General features: G+C 40.5%; 1 protein-coding gene across 3 annotated transcripts in view; it reads left to right on the plus strand.

Annotated features, from left to right (window-relative positions):
* The window catches only part of PRUNE2 (prune homolog 2 with BCH domain), a 203,657-nt gene that overhangs the window by 138,997 nt on the left and 50,152 nt on the right, over positions 1-14,508 (plus strand). Inside the window, exon 1 of one of the 3 annotated variants that reach the window (XM_081151687.1) lies at positions 5,480-5,823. The exons of 1 other annotated variant lie outside the window; for it this stretch is intronic. In XM_081151687.1, the coding sequence (XP_081007813.1) occupies positions 5,756-5,823 (68 nt within the window). In that variant the 5' untranslated portion in view covers positions 5,480-5,755. Of the gene's footprint in view, positions 1-5,479; positions 5,824-14,508 lie in introns of those variants that run through there. One more of the 3 variants, XM_081151688.1, reaches the window with a different exon arrangement.

Consider the following 14,508-nt stretch of genomic DNA (forward strand, 5'->3'; position numbering starts at 1 on the left):
AACTCATCTCTATGCCAAGAATGTTATTTAGACCATGATTTTCTGTTCAGAGAACCTGTGCTCTCCTGTGCGAATCCAATCCAGTTTCCATCCTGACTCGGTTAAGGAATCTGACTTCCTTTATCAAGTTTATTCTTTTGAGCCAGCTCCTTAAAGCTTACATTTCACAGACAAATCACTCACTAGTATGAAGTGTATAGAATTCTAGAATACGGATTTTGTTACATTAGTTTAAGTCCTAATGCCATGTTGGGGTCCAGTCAGTATATTTCTTTTTCAACGATTTTGAAGTTAATGTGATGGTGGTGGATTTTTACACATCTACCAACATTGCCTTAAAGTGGAAGTATAAATACATGCGCCCTCTTCATAAGACAGTTCATAGTTCCCCTGAAGAGACTTCATTTTATTTCTTACCGCTTTGCTTTTATCTCAGCACCTCTTTTATTTCCTTGCTTTTTTTCTGCGTATTGAAATTCTGCTCTTCACTGAAGACCCAGACCAAATGTCTCTTCCTTCCTAAAACAATCTCCTCTCTTTTCAAACAGAAGCACTCTCTCCCTCTCCTGAATCTCCCTATGCTTTGCACTGCTTTTGTGGTCCTCCTCACATCCTGCCTCATGTTATAATTATAATTCTTCTATTAACCTACCTGGATGAAAGCCCCTCAAGGCTGTGATTTGGCTCGTACATCTTGATATTCCACACCGCCTTAAATAGCACTTATACTCATTCAGTTGTGACTTATAGTCAAATATTAATTGAAGGGGGTTAAAAAGCCATTTAGATGAGTGAACCTTAGAAAGTGCAGTGGATATCTGGTTTCCTTCCACGATGTAAAATCACTTAGATTTTCATAAATGATACTAGCCTATGATTTTCCTTCATCATACACTCTTGTCTGGCTTGGGAATCAGTCATATTGGCATCATAAAACTAACTAGGGAGCCCTCCCTCTTTTTTCTATTCTTTGGAATAACTTGCAAAATCTGGGGGGGGGGGGGGTCATATAACTCGTGAAGGTTAGGTAGCACTCATTTATAAAACTGTTTATTATTTGGGGGGGATATAATTTTTTACTAGTAATTTATTTTTAATGGATTGTCTGTTCAGGTTTTCTAATTCTTTCTGCATCAACTTTGCTGTTTTATATTTTCTAGAAAATTGTCTATTTCATCAAAGTTTTTAAATTTTTTGGCATAAAGTACATATATTCTTTTATTATTTTAATCTCTGCTTTATCTGTAGTTATATATTTTTGGATTTCTAATATTATTTATTTGTATCTTCCCTCTTTTTTCCTCACTCAATCTTTCTAGAGAGGTATTCATTTTATTAGTCTTTTCTAATAACTAGGTTGGTTTTGTTGGTTTTTTCCCTATTGTTTCCTTGTTTTCTACTTTATTAAATTCTGCTTTCATCTATTTTTTTTCTAATATTAATATTGCTACACTGACTTCCTTCTTGGTAGTATGTGTCATGTCCTTGCTATTTATCTCAGAGATCCCAGCTTTTACCAATGAGCACCAATCACTATTTATTTCTGCCAAGATCGCAGTAATTTTTTAAAATATCTTTATTGATTCCAGAGAGAGGAATGGAGAGGGAGAGAGAGATAGAAACATCAATGATGAGAGAGTCATTGATCGGCTGCAGCCTGTAACTCGGGCATGTGCCCTGACCGGGAATCGAACCCCGATCGCCTGGACCCTAAGTCAATGCTCAAACACTGAGCCACACCGGCAGGGCAAGATTGCCGTAATTTAACTATGGGTTCATGACACTCACCTGCCCCTACTGCCAACTTCCAATTCCAGTTCAAGAAGTAAATTGGGGACTGGAATTGTTCATCAGAACTGGGTCTTTCAGTTAACCGTATTGGAGGTGGCCCCCTTCTCAACTTTATTATAACAATCCAGCTGAGTGTATTACCTACCTGGGTCGCAGCGTCTTATCTGTAAGCTGTCAGTCCAGCACACCCCCATCCATCCTACCTTATATTGCAGCCCTGCCTGGTCAGCCACTAGATTCCTGTCTCCATCCTACCAGCCTGGCCCTGCCATCCATTCTCCACTCACGGGCTAGAGGGACGCTTTTGAATGTGGATATTGTCCTATCACTACCCACCCTCTTAAAAGCTTCCAGTTTGGGAATAAAATCCTAAGATACTATAGCCTCTAAGGCTATAGTAACTGTGTCCCTGTTACTGCTTACATTTCTGATCACTGCGACCACTCTCTCCATCAGCCCTCGGTCTTACGCACCAGACTCATTTCCAGCTTAGTGATGAACTGCCAGCTGTATTCTTCCTGTAGAACACTCTTGACGTGACTGGTTTCTACTCATTATTTGTGGCTCCCCAGCTTCTATAACTGCTTCATCTAGAGCAGCAGTAACTACCGCCAAGTTATTCTAGTCCAATGATTCTCAACCGCGGGTAATTTTGCCTTCTCACCCAGGGAACACTTGGCAAAGTCTAGAGACACTTTTGGTTGTCACAATGGGGGTAGATGCTACTGTTATCTAATGGGTAGAGGCCACGGATACTGCTACATATCCAACAATGCACAAGAGAGTTCCCACCACCCCAAACAGAGAATTTTCTAGTCCTATATGTGAATAGTGCTGAGATTGAATACAAAGCTCTATCCCAATGCCCTGCTTTATTTTCTTCCTACCACTTTTTTTCTATGTGAAAAGGTCTTCTGTTTAATGGTCTGGTTGATTTTGCTGTGTCTGTCTCCACCTAGGAGAACGCACTCCCCAAGAAAGCAGTTTGGATTGTTTTATTCATCACTGTAACTCTAGTGCTTAGAACAGCACCTGACATATGACACCCCATCAATATGCCTGATTGAATGAGTGAAAAAGAAAGTGAAATTTGTCCAACATAATGTGTTTTTAATGAAACTGTGGTAATTTCTGGTGTTCACAACTTCCTTTTCCAAGGCAGATATGTGAGATTTAGTTTGGGAGTGTCTTAGTCAGTTCAGACTGCTATAAAACATTACCACAGGCTGTGTGACTTATAAACAACAGAAATTTATGTCTCACAGTTCTGGAGGCTGGAAGTCCAAGATCAGGGTGCCAGCGTGGCTGGGTTCTAGTGAGGGCCCTCTTCCAAGTGCAGACTGCTGACTTCTCATTGTCTCCTCGAAGGCAGAAAGAATGAGAGGACACTCTGGGGTCTCTTTGATAAGGGCACTAATTCCATTCGTAAGAGCTCCACCTTCATGATCTCATCTAACCCTAATATCATCACACAAGGGAGTGGGAGGGAGAGTTTCAGCATGTGAATATGGGAGCACACAAGCATCCAATTCCTAACAGAAATATGCATCTTTTCTTTCTAATGTTGCACAATTCATGTTTTCCCTTCCTTTGAAATCTGAGATCATAGTTACCTACTTTTAGAGTTCTTGTGCTCTTCCTATTCATTACAGTTCCTCCAAGATCCTCATAGCCTCTCTGTTTTCTTACAGTGCTCTCATCCACGTCACTCAACCTCCTGGAAAAAACTAGGTATACCTGTTCAGTGTTTTTTCCTTGATCCTCTGTTGCTTACACCAGTTTGATTGTCCAGAGAGGAAAACGTATTCTACCTACTTAATCGTCTCTTAAACCATCAACTCAAGTAGCAATTGACATTATATAAGTCTTCAAAGACCTTTTTACTTTTATTTTTTAACCTCAATTTATTAATCATTTACAAGTATTAGGCTCTCAAAGAATAACTAAAATTCTCCTGGGGAATCTGACTTCTACCCTGTCCTTTTTGTCTGTCCAATGATCAAGATGCTACTCATTGTATTGAAGCAGTAATTCTTACTTTTTGAAATAATCCTCACTGCTTCCGTGTAATGAATAAAATAATACATTTTCTTAAGTGGAGAGCTGACTCTGAGTTAGGGCTATGATGAGAGAACATCCTGTGTAACAAAAGGAAATGTCATTTATAAAAACAGAAGTCTCCTGTTTCTCTAACGAAGTATTACTTAAATGCTTTAAAGAAATCGGTGACTGGCCTGATGATAAACTTAATCCCTTTCCATATCAGTTGTTGAAACTTTTAAAATAGACATTATTATTTAAGGCAGATTTAGTCATAGTGTTTGCTCTTCCCACACTTACCCCCTCTTTCTGCAGCCTCCATCGGCTGCCTTTTTTCAGCTGTGAAGGGAAACTCCTTCTAAGGAACCAGAACTTCACAAAGATGTGATACTCATTTTTCAGCCTTCACCCTGGGCACCCAGAGTACAGCCAGCTCTGGAGCCATCTGTTCTCCCCTGATGATCTGTGGCTCATCTTTGGGAAACACACTCAACCTTTTGCTGAACCTCCACCAGTCAGTGACCCTGCAAAGTCACACCCTCCTGATTGTGCCACCCCTAATCTTTCCAGAGCTGAAAGGTAAATGGCACTTGAGAAATGATTTTATAACAGCTCATAATTTTGAAGAATTGTTTAATATCAATGAAGATATAAAAACTTGCTTCTTTCTCTCTCCCTTCTCCACTGCCCTTCCCCCCACCACCCCCAACCACCATGGGGAGGACATGAAATGCCCTCATTTTAAGACTAGGAACTAATATTTCTTAAATACTTACCATGGCCAGTCCTTTGCTGAGTAATTCACTTTCCCATTTTATTAGAGGTAGACCAGCTGAGTTTCCCTAAAATTGCTTATTCCCCTCTTCTATCGCAGCCCACTCCCAACCAACCCACCACCACCCCACCAAAAAAGGAGAAAGATCATGGAACATGGGATTTCTAGCAACCTAGTTCTGGCGATGGTACCCATAGTTACTTTTCACATTGACAGTTTGCCTAATTATGACTAGAAGTCTTTGGTTTGTCTGACAATATATATATTTTTTCTTTGAAGATCAGACAAATCAATGCACGCCTTACATTATGTAAACTTTTCATTCATATTTCATTTGCTTTAACTACAGCAAATCCTTCTGCTGTTGTTTTTAGAATTAGTAGTAATATTAGTAACCCACATTTGTTGTGAGTTTATTTTAACCCAGACGCTGTGAGATCTCTACTTAGATTATCTTTAAATAACATTAATAATATTATCTTTGTGAATCAGGATTCCAAGGCACCAGGCAGTTTAGTAACTGGTCCAAACTTGCTAATAAGTTGTGGAAGTCAGATTCAAATTTGGGCCTTCTGACTCCAGGGTCCACATGCTTAATGCCCACACGCCTTGTTTCTCAATAGCCCAAACTGTGTGGATCTGGGGCAGGCACCCCAACTTCCTCTCGAACCTCCAGCTGCTCTTCTTGATGTATCTGCCCCCACTGTGCTTCCAAATAGTCCATTATTATCCATGGTACAGGAAATGGAAATAATTGCAGCACCTTCTTGCTGGATATGTTGTGAAGACACAGGATTTTTAGAAAAATCGGTTTTAGAAAATTTAGGGAACTAAATTCCTTCCAACCTGTGCTTTTCTAGCTCATTCACATCCAGTCTCGTTCAGTAACAGGACTGGCAGTGGTATTTCTGAGCAGACACAAAAACCAAGGTGCATTTCTGACTCCACAAGCTGGGAGAAAGAGTATTTTCTATTCCCAAGTGAAACTCTGCACAGCCCCAGCTCTGTCCCCAGCCCAAGCAGGGGTGGTGGCGGGCACACTGGGAGATCTGGGAGGCAGGTGATCACCCTTATTTAGATGTACCAGTGATCATGTGACCAGAAAATGGAGGCGAATCTGTATTTGCAGTTCACTGCTCCAGCAGGGAGATGCTGAGGAGCTGTAACGGAGCATCCTGCCCCCGCTCCGGGAGCCAGCCTCCTCGCGCCCGCAGAAGGTAGGTGGGTCCCGGTGCGGCTTTAGGGGATGGGGCGTGGGGACGATAGGTTGCAATGGAGAGTGCCGTTCCCGTGGCCGGTCCCTTGCTCCTGGGAAGTTGCAGGGGAGAAAGGAGGGGATCGAGAGGACGCGGAACTCTGCCCAGCCCCTCACAAGTGACAGCTGGCAGCTGCTTTTCATTCTGTGTCAACTCACACTGGCAGGGCCCGTGGTCCTTCCTGCTGTTCCCTGCCCCTCCCTCAGCGGTCAGGTAATTAGGAAACGCAGACTCTGCTCAGCTATAAACATTTTTTTTTTTTTAATTCCTTTATGTCTATGATGAAAATGGAGATAGAAAAATCAAAGGAAGTGACAGTTTGGAAACAGTTTAGGACTTTTGCCTGATGGGTATTGCAATGTCTTTTTGGGTTATTTGAGAAGCTGAGAGACCCTGGTACAGTGGGGTTTTTATTTTTTATGTTATTGTTAATAGTTATTGAAGGTAGTAACATACACTTCTCTTTTTTTCTAATGAATCTTGTAGCCTTTAAATCTTCCCTAAGTTCTCAGCTGCAGAATAGCTCGTCTTCAAAATGGGCTTATATTGGTCTCTGTAAGCCTTTTCAAAATTAAGAGACAGGATGCACTACTTATACAATATCAATGTTTTCCTGAGAAACTAAGTTATGTGAGGAACTAAAAAATATTACTACCTGATCAATTTCAAATAAGAAATGCAGAGGTCAGTAAATTCTATGGAAACCAAACCAGACTCCCACTTAGAAGGAATGATTTAAGGTGTAATTCTGCCAGAGGTCGCAGTACTTACTGGTCGTGGTGATTTAAGGGAGGGCTGCATAATCTTTATAAACTGCTCCTCTCCCTTCCTATGAACTCCTGACCCGGTGTGATCTTAAGTGAACTGAGACTCGATTCGAGCACGGCCTCCAGGTTCACTTCCAACCAGATGGCCGCCCTCAGCCCCCGCCCCGCCCCACCCCCACCGCACACACAGAGAAAAATGAGACCTGCCAGTAATGAGTTCATTTCAAAATGCTCACTTGATAAAAGTTTTCTTAAAACCATAATTGATAATATTCACAGACTATAAAATCTGGAATCATTAGATTAAAATACCTGGTGATTAAAAAAAAAAAAGCCCATGAAATTCTCTTAGCTAATAACACAGACTTCTTATCTGGGAGAGGAAAGAAAAAACTGCCTTTATGGAAATGTTTCTATTAGTAAATTAGACATATTTAAGATAGTGAAAACTCTGTACTTTTAAAATGGCTTGGACCTTGTGTTGTGCTGCAACTCAAAGACAAATAAAGAATTAGATGAGGCTGTTGCCATTGGAAGTAGGCAGCACCTGAACGTGCCCGGGAGAGTTGGCTTTGTAATGCAAAATTACCCTTTTTGTCTAAATAAGATCTGAAGCCTCACAGGTACTTAAGGATAAAGAGCCAGATTGTTCTTCCTAATTAACAAAATGTCAAATTACCTTTTTTCCAATAGTGAAGGCTCTCTCTGGAGCACTCTAGTGAATTTTCATTTCCATTCCACTTGGTTTCTCATTCTTGAATAGCTTTGTACTAGGAGAAGGATTTATCTCTTATTAAAGGGCTATAATACTTCTTTGACCTCTAGACTTCATACTTTCTAGCTAGCTAGAAGACAAGGTTTGGAGTTTGCACATAGGTTCGGGTATTTAATACAGGTTACTACAGGAAAGCTGGAGTTCACCTAGAGAAAGAGAAAGGGAAAAGCTTTTTGTCCTTAGCTAGCGTGGAATTGCTTGGGCTTTGTTCAACATGCCAAGATTTTGCAGAAGCGTTACGTGAACCAAGCTCCTGTGAGAGTGGTATTTGAATTTGGGATGGGTTCTCAATTCCTTATCAATTCCAGTTAATAGGATAGTTGGGTTGAGAAGTGGCAGAGGGAACAGCAGTGGACAGATTCTGTCCCTGGTATCCTGTCTGCATCAGAGTTGACAGCATTTGGATACAGCTCCTTCTGGATTAATAATGGCAGGAATCGTGAGATACTGGTGGATAAGTGTGCAAGAGGGTGTAGGAGAAGAGGAAGGAGTGGATGCTCCCTTTTTGAGCCTCAGATCACTTGAGGGCTGTATCAGGCCATTTGCCTTGCAATTTTGATAGTTGCCTGATTTTCTGTATTATTCTTGCATGCTGAGTTTCAACTGCTAAAGTAATATATTAGCTGAAATGAGTCTTAGAATTCATTTTGACTCACTTCTACAGTCTACAGTCAAGAAAATTAGCCTTTGTTAGAGTGAGTAATTGGATCAAGATTACACAGTCAGTGGCTGGGCTGGGATCAGAATCAGGGTGGCTGAGCTCTTGATCTTGCGCTATTTCCTTCCACCCCAGGACCTTAGCAAAATCTGATTCATGCATTTATATTTCTCAGTGCTTAATATATATATTAATATATATATACACACACATACATAGCCACATATATCAGTCTTCTATTTTAAGGATAAAGTGGCATTTTCTAAACTCTTACAACCCTCAGAAATTTGGGAGAAATGAAACTGAATGCCACACTCAGAGACTATGCATTTAGAACACGATGCTGTCCCTAAGGACTGCATGTGATGCAAAGGTGATTAAATGCAGTCTCTTCCCTCACTCAAGTGGAGAGGAGGGGGGTCAAACAAATGGCTTGCAAAACACCAAGTGAAGTCAATTCCATTAGAAGTATAGCCGAGGGGCTCTAGGCCCTCAAAGGCTGGAGAGCCTGGCTCCTTCTCCTTTGTTTTAGAGGAGTGAGGACAAGATTCATGGATGAGGTAGGTTTAATAGTGAGGGAAGGAGCATTTCAACAGATGAGAATATAAATCCAACTATAGAGGCAGGAGAACTTCCAGCAAGACTCGAGAAACTAGGAGCTCATTTTGTCTGCAAGGCAGAGCATCTGGGGGCACCAAGGGTGCAATGGTCTAAATAGTGGAGAGCCCTGGGGGTCAAACAAAGAAGTTTGTATTAAATGTGATGGCTTTGGGAAGCCAGTGTTTTATGAGCTGGATGTTGTGATTGGCAATAGACTGGCAATGGTGCAGGAGGGATGGGAGGCAAGACGGGACGTGGTAGGCTACCTGAAGCATAACAGGAGGGAACGGTGTCTAGGATGGAAAGAAGAGAGGCAGTTCCAGAACTGCAGACATGGTAGAAAGGCATCGTGCTTGAAAATCAAGGGAGATGAGAATCTTCTGGGGAGGTGCCTGAAGAAGGATTGGCACACTCTGGAGTAGATTCTCATTTCATTCCTCATGATTGAGAATCTGCAGCCTTGCTCCACTTGATATGTTAATAAAGGCAGGGGGAAGAAATCATGAAGCTCTCTCCTCTGAACAAGATAGAGCCACCTTTGGCAACAGCACTTGCTAAAAGTGAAATCCACATCTAATTAGTCAGCGTTAGGTCATGGTCCCAATGGTGGACCATGCTTTCTGTGACTACACTTTCATTGTTACCAAGAGCACTGGTCTGTAAGCCTCTATATTTACTGAGGTGGACCAATAGGGGTGGAGTGTGAAGAGGATGGTGACATCTCCAGTTGTCCTCTCCCCTCATGAGCAGTGTCTGCCTGACTCTAATCTTACAAGGAGAGGACGGAGACTCCCAGTTTGAGAAGAGACATCAGACCAAATGGTGCCCCTGACAAGCTGAAGAACAGAATGAGTCTAGATTGTGGGCAAAGGGGCTGGGGACAAAGCAAGGAGATAGGGAAGAGGAGAAGTCAGTTGTGATCTATCCTCCTGCCCTCCCCAGCCTTTCCATGAGGTCCGGCCCAAATACTACCTTTTGTCTAGTGACTTCCAGGTGCATCAATCTGTGCAAACAGTTGTAGGAACTACTCCTGTCTCTGAAAGTCCATGGTTAGCCCTCATTAGGGCTTCTTACCCTACCTGCATTGTTATCAATGAACCTGTATGTGCCCTTTCCTCTTTATTCTCCTAAATTTTAAAATTCTTTGAGGGCAGGATGTGTGTCTGAACCATTCTGTTTGTAATACACCCTTCCCCAGACTAGTTTAATACTTTCCATATGGTTCTAGGACTGAAATGTTTGTAGAACTCCTACCAGTAAGAATAGCCTGGGAAGCAAACAGTGAGTACCAGAGAAGCTACATCTGTCAAAGCTGGTAGGAACCTGGTTTGGAAACCCTAGGTGGATAGTCAAAATTGTTTAGGAGTAGTTTTGCCTGCAGACAGATCTTTCAAAGTCCCCTCTAATCTAAAAATTCAGAGAGAAATGCAGGCTTTCTCTAGTGTACTAAAAAGCACGATTTAGTGTCGTCTAAACCCAGCATCCACCTTTGATCCAGGAGCATCGACGTATGATCACAGTTCAATTTTCAGTCAAGGCGCATGGCTGGGTTGTGGGCTTGACCCCCAATAGGGGGCATGCAGGAGACAACCAATCAATGACTCTCCCATCATTGATGTTTCTATCTTTCTCTCTTCCTCTCCCTTCCTCTCTTTGAAATCAATCAAGATATATTTTTAAAAACACACAAAAACAACCAGGAAGCCCCATTGATAAAGCCACCATTGCCCATAAAGTAAGAGAACCACAAGAGGAGTAAAAATAAAAATTACACTTAGCAATTGCATATTTCTATGTCCAACTCCCAGAAATACCAGGGAAGGTTGAAGAAATTAGAAGTTCTATAAATAGCTCTTCTTAAAATAAAATAGGAGTGAAACCAACATAGTGTGATCTTAGAGAGCAGCTGTATGTTCAGAGGGAGGTAAATGGAGATGAGAGGAGAGCTAGAGAGTATTGATTAACAGAAAGGTCAGTATTAATAACTGAAAGAAAGCTTAGGATGAAGTAAAGCTCCATCTCTGGGCTGGCCATGGGGAAATTTTTTTGCAATTAGACTAAGTTCAGGGGTGATCAAAGGTTAAGTTCTTGATGTAAGACCTGAGACTGGATTTCTCACTATAAGCTTCTCTCCAAATTTTTCATGCATTTACCAGTTTATAAGCTCAAGGTTTCTTTCTAACTAGCTTGAGGGTTAGGTGGCTAATCTTAGGCTGTTAATTTTATTTTCAAGTAGTACTAAATTTTATTCACCATCAGGACCTGGTAATTAGAAAATGTGAGTGATATACCAGTCTTAGAATTCTATGTAATGCTATAGTTTTGTGAACAACAATTACTTAAAAACATAAGCACTTTTCTTTAAATAACTGTTTATGCAATGAAGACATACCAATGGAAAATAGCTAAATGAATCAGATCTCCCTGTGAAGTCAGCATAGCTGTATGATTACTGAATATATCCCTCAAGAGAGCATGAAATTAATCAAGTCTCATAAATTAGTTTCATTGAGTGTGATTATACTGTGCAAGGGCATTTGTAAGTAAAGAGGATGGCTTCTTTCTCTCAGTCTCAAGGCACCTGACTTAGCCTTCTTTCACTCCCTCTAGATCTGTCAGGCAGAGGGGCTTTCTAGCAGAAGGGATGAAGAAAAGGACTGATAAGATTCTTCTTGAAACTGGGTGTGCTGGTTAAAACGATCAGATACGTTTGCTAGAGCTGCCATAACAAAGTACCAGAGATGGAAGCTTAAACAACAGAAATTTATTTTCTCACAATTCTGGAGGCTAGAAGTCTAAGATCAAGGTGTCATCATGGTTGATTTCTTCTGAGGCCTCCCTCCTTGGCTTGTTAAACGGCCACCTTCTCCTTGTATGTTCATAATGACCTTATTTTAACTTAATTACCTCTTTAAAGACCTTATCTCCAAATATAGTCACATTCTGTGGTCCTGAAGGTTAGGATGTCAACATATGAATTTTGGGGGTTCAAAATACAGCTCATAACAATTACCTGAGGAATGTGATAGTGAATGTGCTGAGAATTTCTGTTGGTTCCATGATTAGTGACTGGCCCCATACTTCATTTGTCATACTTCAGTACTGAGTCTGAGGGTCAATTCAATTTTTGTCTTCAACGTATTATTTTCTGAGTACAGGTCTTTTACTTCCATGGGTAAATTTATTCCTAGTTATTTTTTTTTTTTTGGTGTAATTGTAAATGGCATTGTTTTCTTAGTTTCTCTTTCTGATAGTTCATTATTAGTATATAAAAATGCAACTGATTTCTGAATATTTATTTTGTATTCTGCTACTTTACTGAATTCATTTTCAGTTCTAGTCATTTTTTTGGTGGAATATTTAGGATTTTCTCTGTATAGTAGGATATCATCTACAAATAATGACAGTTTTACTTTTTCTTTCCAATTTGGATGCCTTTTATTTCCTCTTCTTGTCTGATTGCTGTGACTAGGACTTCCAATACTGTGTTGAATAACAGTGGTGAAAGTGGGCATCTTTGTCTTGTTCCTGATCTTAAGAAAAACGCTTTTAGTTTTTCCCTGTTGAGTATGATGTTAGCTGTGAGTTTGTTATATATGGCCTTTATTATGAAGAGGTATGTTTCATCTACTTCCACTTAGCTGAGAATTTTTATCATGGGTGCTGGATTTTGTCAAATGCTTTTCCTGCATCTATTGATATGATCATATGATCTTTATCCTTCATTAAGTTTATATGTTTCACATTAATTGATTTGTGGATATTGAACCAAAGTTGCATCCTAGGAGTAAACTCACTTGATCATGGTATATGATCTTTTTAATGTATTGATGAATTTGGTTTGCTAATATTTTGTTGAGGATTTTAACATCTATTTCATTAGGGATATTGGCCTATAATTTTCTTTTTTTTGTAATGTCTGTGTCAGGTTTTGGAATCAGGACAATGCTGGCCTCGTAAAATGAACTTGGGAGCCTTCACTCCTCAGGGGGACCTCTATAGCTGAGATATCCCTCCAGATTCTTAACTGCCACACGTGGGTGTGGGGCCAGCCAGTCTTGAATCTCCACCTTTCCTACCAGTCTCAATATGGCTTCTTCTGTAAATCCTTAGTTATAAAACTCCTGTTCTGCTAGTCTTCAGATGATTAGCCATATTGATTGTTCTATAATTTAGTTGTAAATTTGATGTTGTCATGGGAGAAGGTGAATACACCTTCCATCTACTTCATCATCTTGGACTGATTCTTCCTGATTACTTTCAGAATAATTTTGAAATAAGTTTTGAAGTCAGAAAGTACGAGATCTCCAACTTTGTTCTTTTTCATGACTGTTTTGGCTATTTGAGTTCACTTGAAATTTGAAATGAATTTTTAGATGGATATTTTTATTTATGCAAAAAAATGCTCATGGAATCCAAGGTACATATTTGCTATTGGAAACCACTTTTCTATTCTACTTTTTAGTAAAAATCATTGAAATAATAGCTAGTGCAATATCTAACCTTTCTGTAGCATCAAATATGATGTGCCAGGCAGTGTTCTCTATCCTTACCCAAATCAACTTATTTTTTTAAATGTGTTTTATTATTGATTTCAGAGAGAGGAAGGGAGAGGGAAGGAGAGATAGAAGCATCAATGATGAGAGAGAATGATTGATTGGCTGCCTCCTGCACGCCCCCTACCAGGAGTCAAGCCCATAACCTAAGCATGTGGCCTGATCCGGAATCGAACTGTGAGTCCCTGGTTCTTAGGTTGACATTCAACCACTAAGCCATGCCTGCTGGGCCAAATCAACTCATTTAATTCTTATAACTCCCTAAGTAGGTAGTGTTAGTTTCCTCATTTACAGATAAGAAAACAGGCACATAGGCACTCTGTAACTTTATTAGGGTCACACATTTTAAAAGTTCAGAGCCAGAATTCAAATGCCAGCAGTCTAATTCCAGAGTTCAAGACTTCGGCTGCTATTTTGTACCCTTTCTGGAAAAAAAAATACTCTATGGCAATTCAGGATATACAGTGGTACCTCGGTTTTCTAATGTAATCCATTCCAGAAGACCCTTTGAGTTCTGAAATGTTTGAAACCGAGGGATCAACAGCCGACAGCTAAGCCTCAGGATCCTGCACTCAGTGGAAGCTGTGTGGCATGTTCCACTTCCGAGGTGTGTTTGAAAACCGAAGCATTTACTGCCGGGTTTACGGTGTTCATAAACTGAAATGTTTGTCATCGGAGATGTTTGAAAACCGAGGTACCACTGTATTTGCTAGGTTCTTATTTTGGAACTGTGCTTCCCCTGAAAGAGAGAAAGAATGGAAGAAAGGAGGAAGGGAGGGAGGGAGGGAGGGAGGGAGGGAGGGAGGGAGGGAGGAAGGAAGGAAGGAAGGAAGGAAGGAAGGAAGGAAGGAAGGAAGGAAGGAAGGAAGGAGAAAGAGAAAAAGGAAAAGAAGAAAGAAGAAAAGATTCCTTGTTCAAAATGAGGTAAACAAAATCAAACATTTATTTTCTATAGGACATCTCAGAGTCCATGACAGGTTCATGTGCATTATAAAGTCCCAAAAGTAGGATATAATATATAGGGTGTCCCCAAAAATGTATACACACACTTTGAATAATTATAAAGACATTGTTTATTAAAATACATTTCATTTTCAAAACTGAGCTATCAGCTGTGAAAGTGTGTATACATTTTTCTGGAACACTCTGTGTAATGTTTCCCAAACTCACTTGGCACAGAGCTCTCTTGCCTAGATCCGTGGAACCTCTCCTCTGGCCACAGGCTTGGGAAGCTCTAGCTTAAACAAATGACTGGAAGTGCCCTTTTGGTGTTTCTTTCGCCACCTGGAT

The sequence above is a fragment of the Miniopterus schreibersii genome, assembly GCF_964146895.1.
Source record: "Miniopterus schreibersii genome assembly, chromosome: 11".
In the NCBI taxonomy this organism is placed as follows: Eukaryota; Metazoa; Chordata; class Mammalia; order Chiroptera; family Miniopteridae; genus Miniopterus; species Miniopterus schreibersii.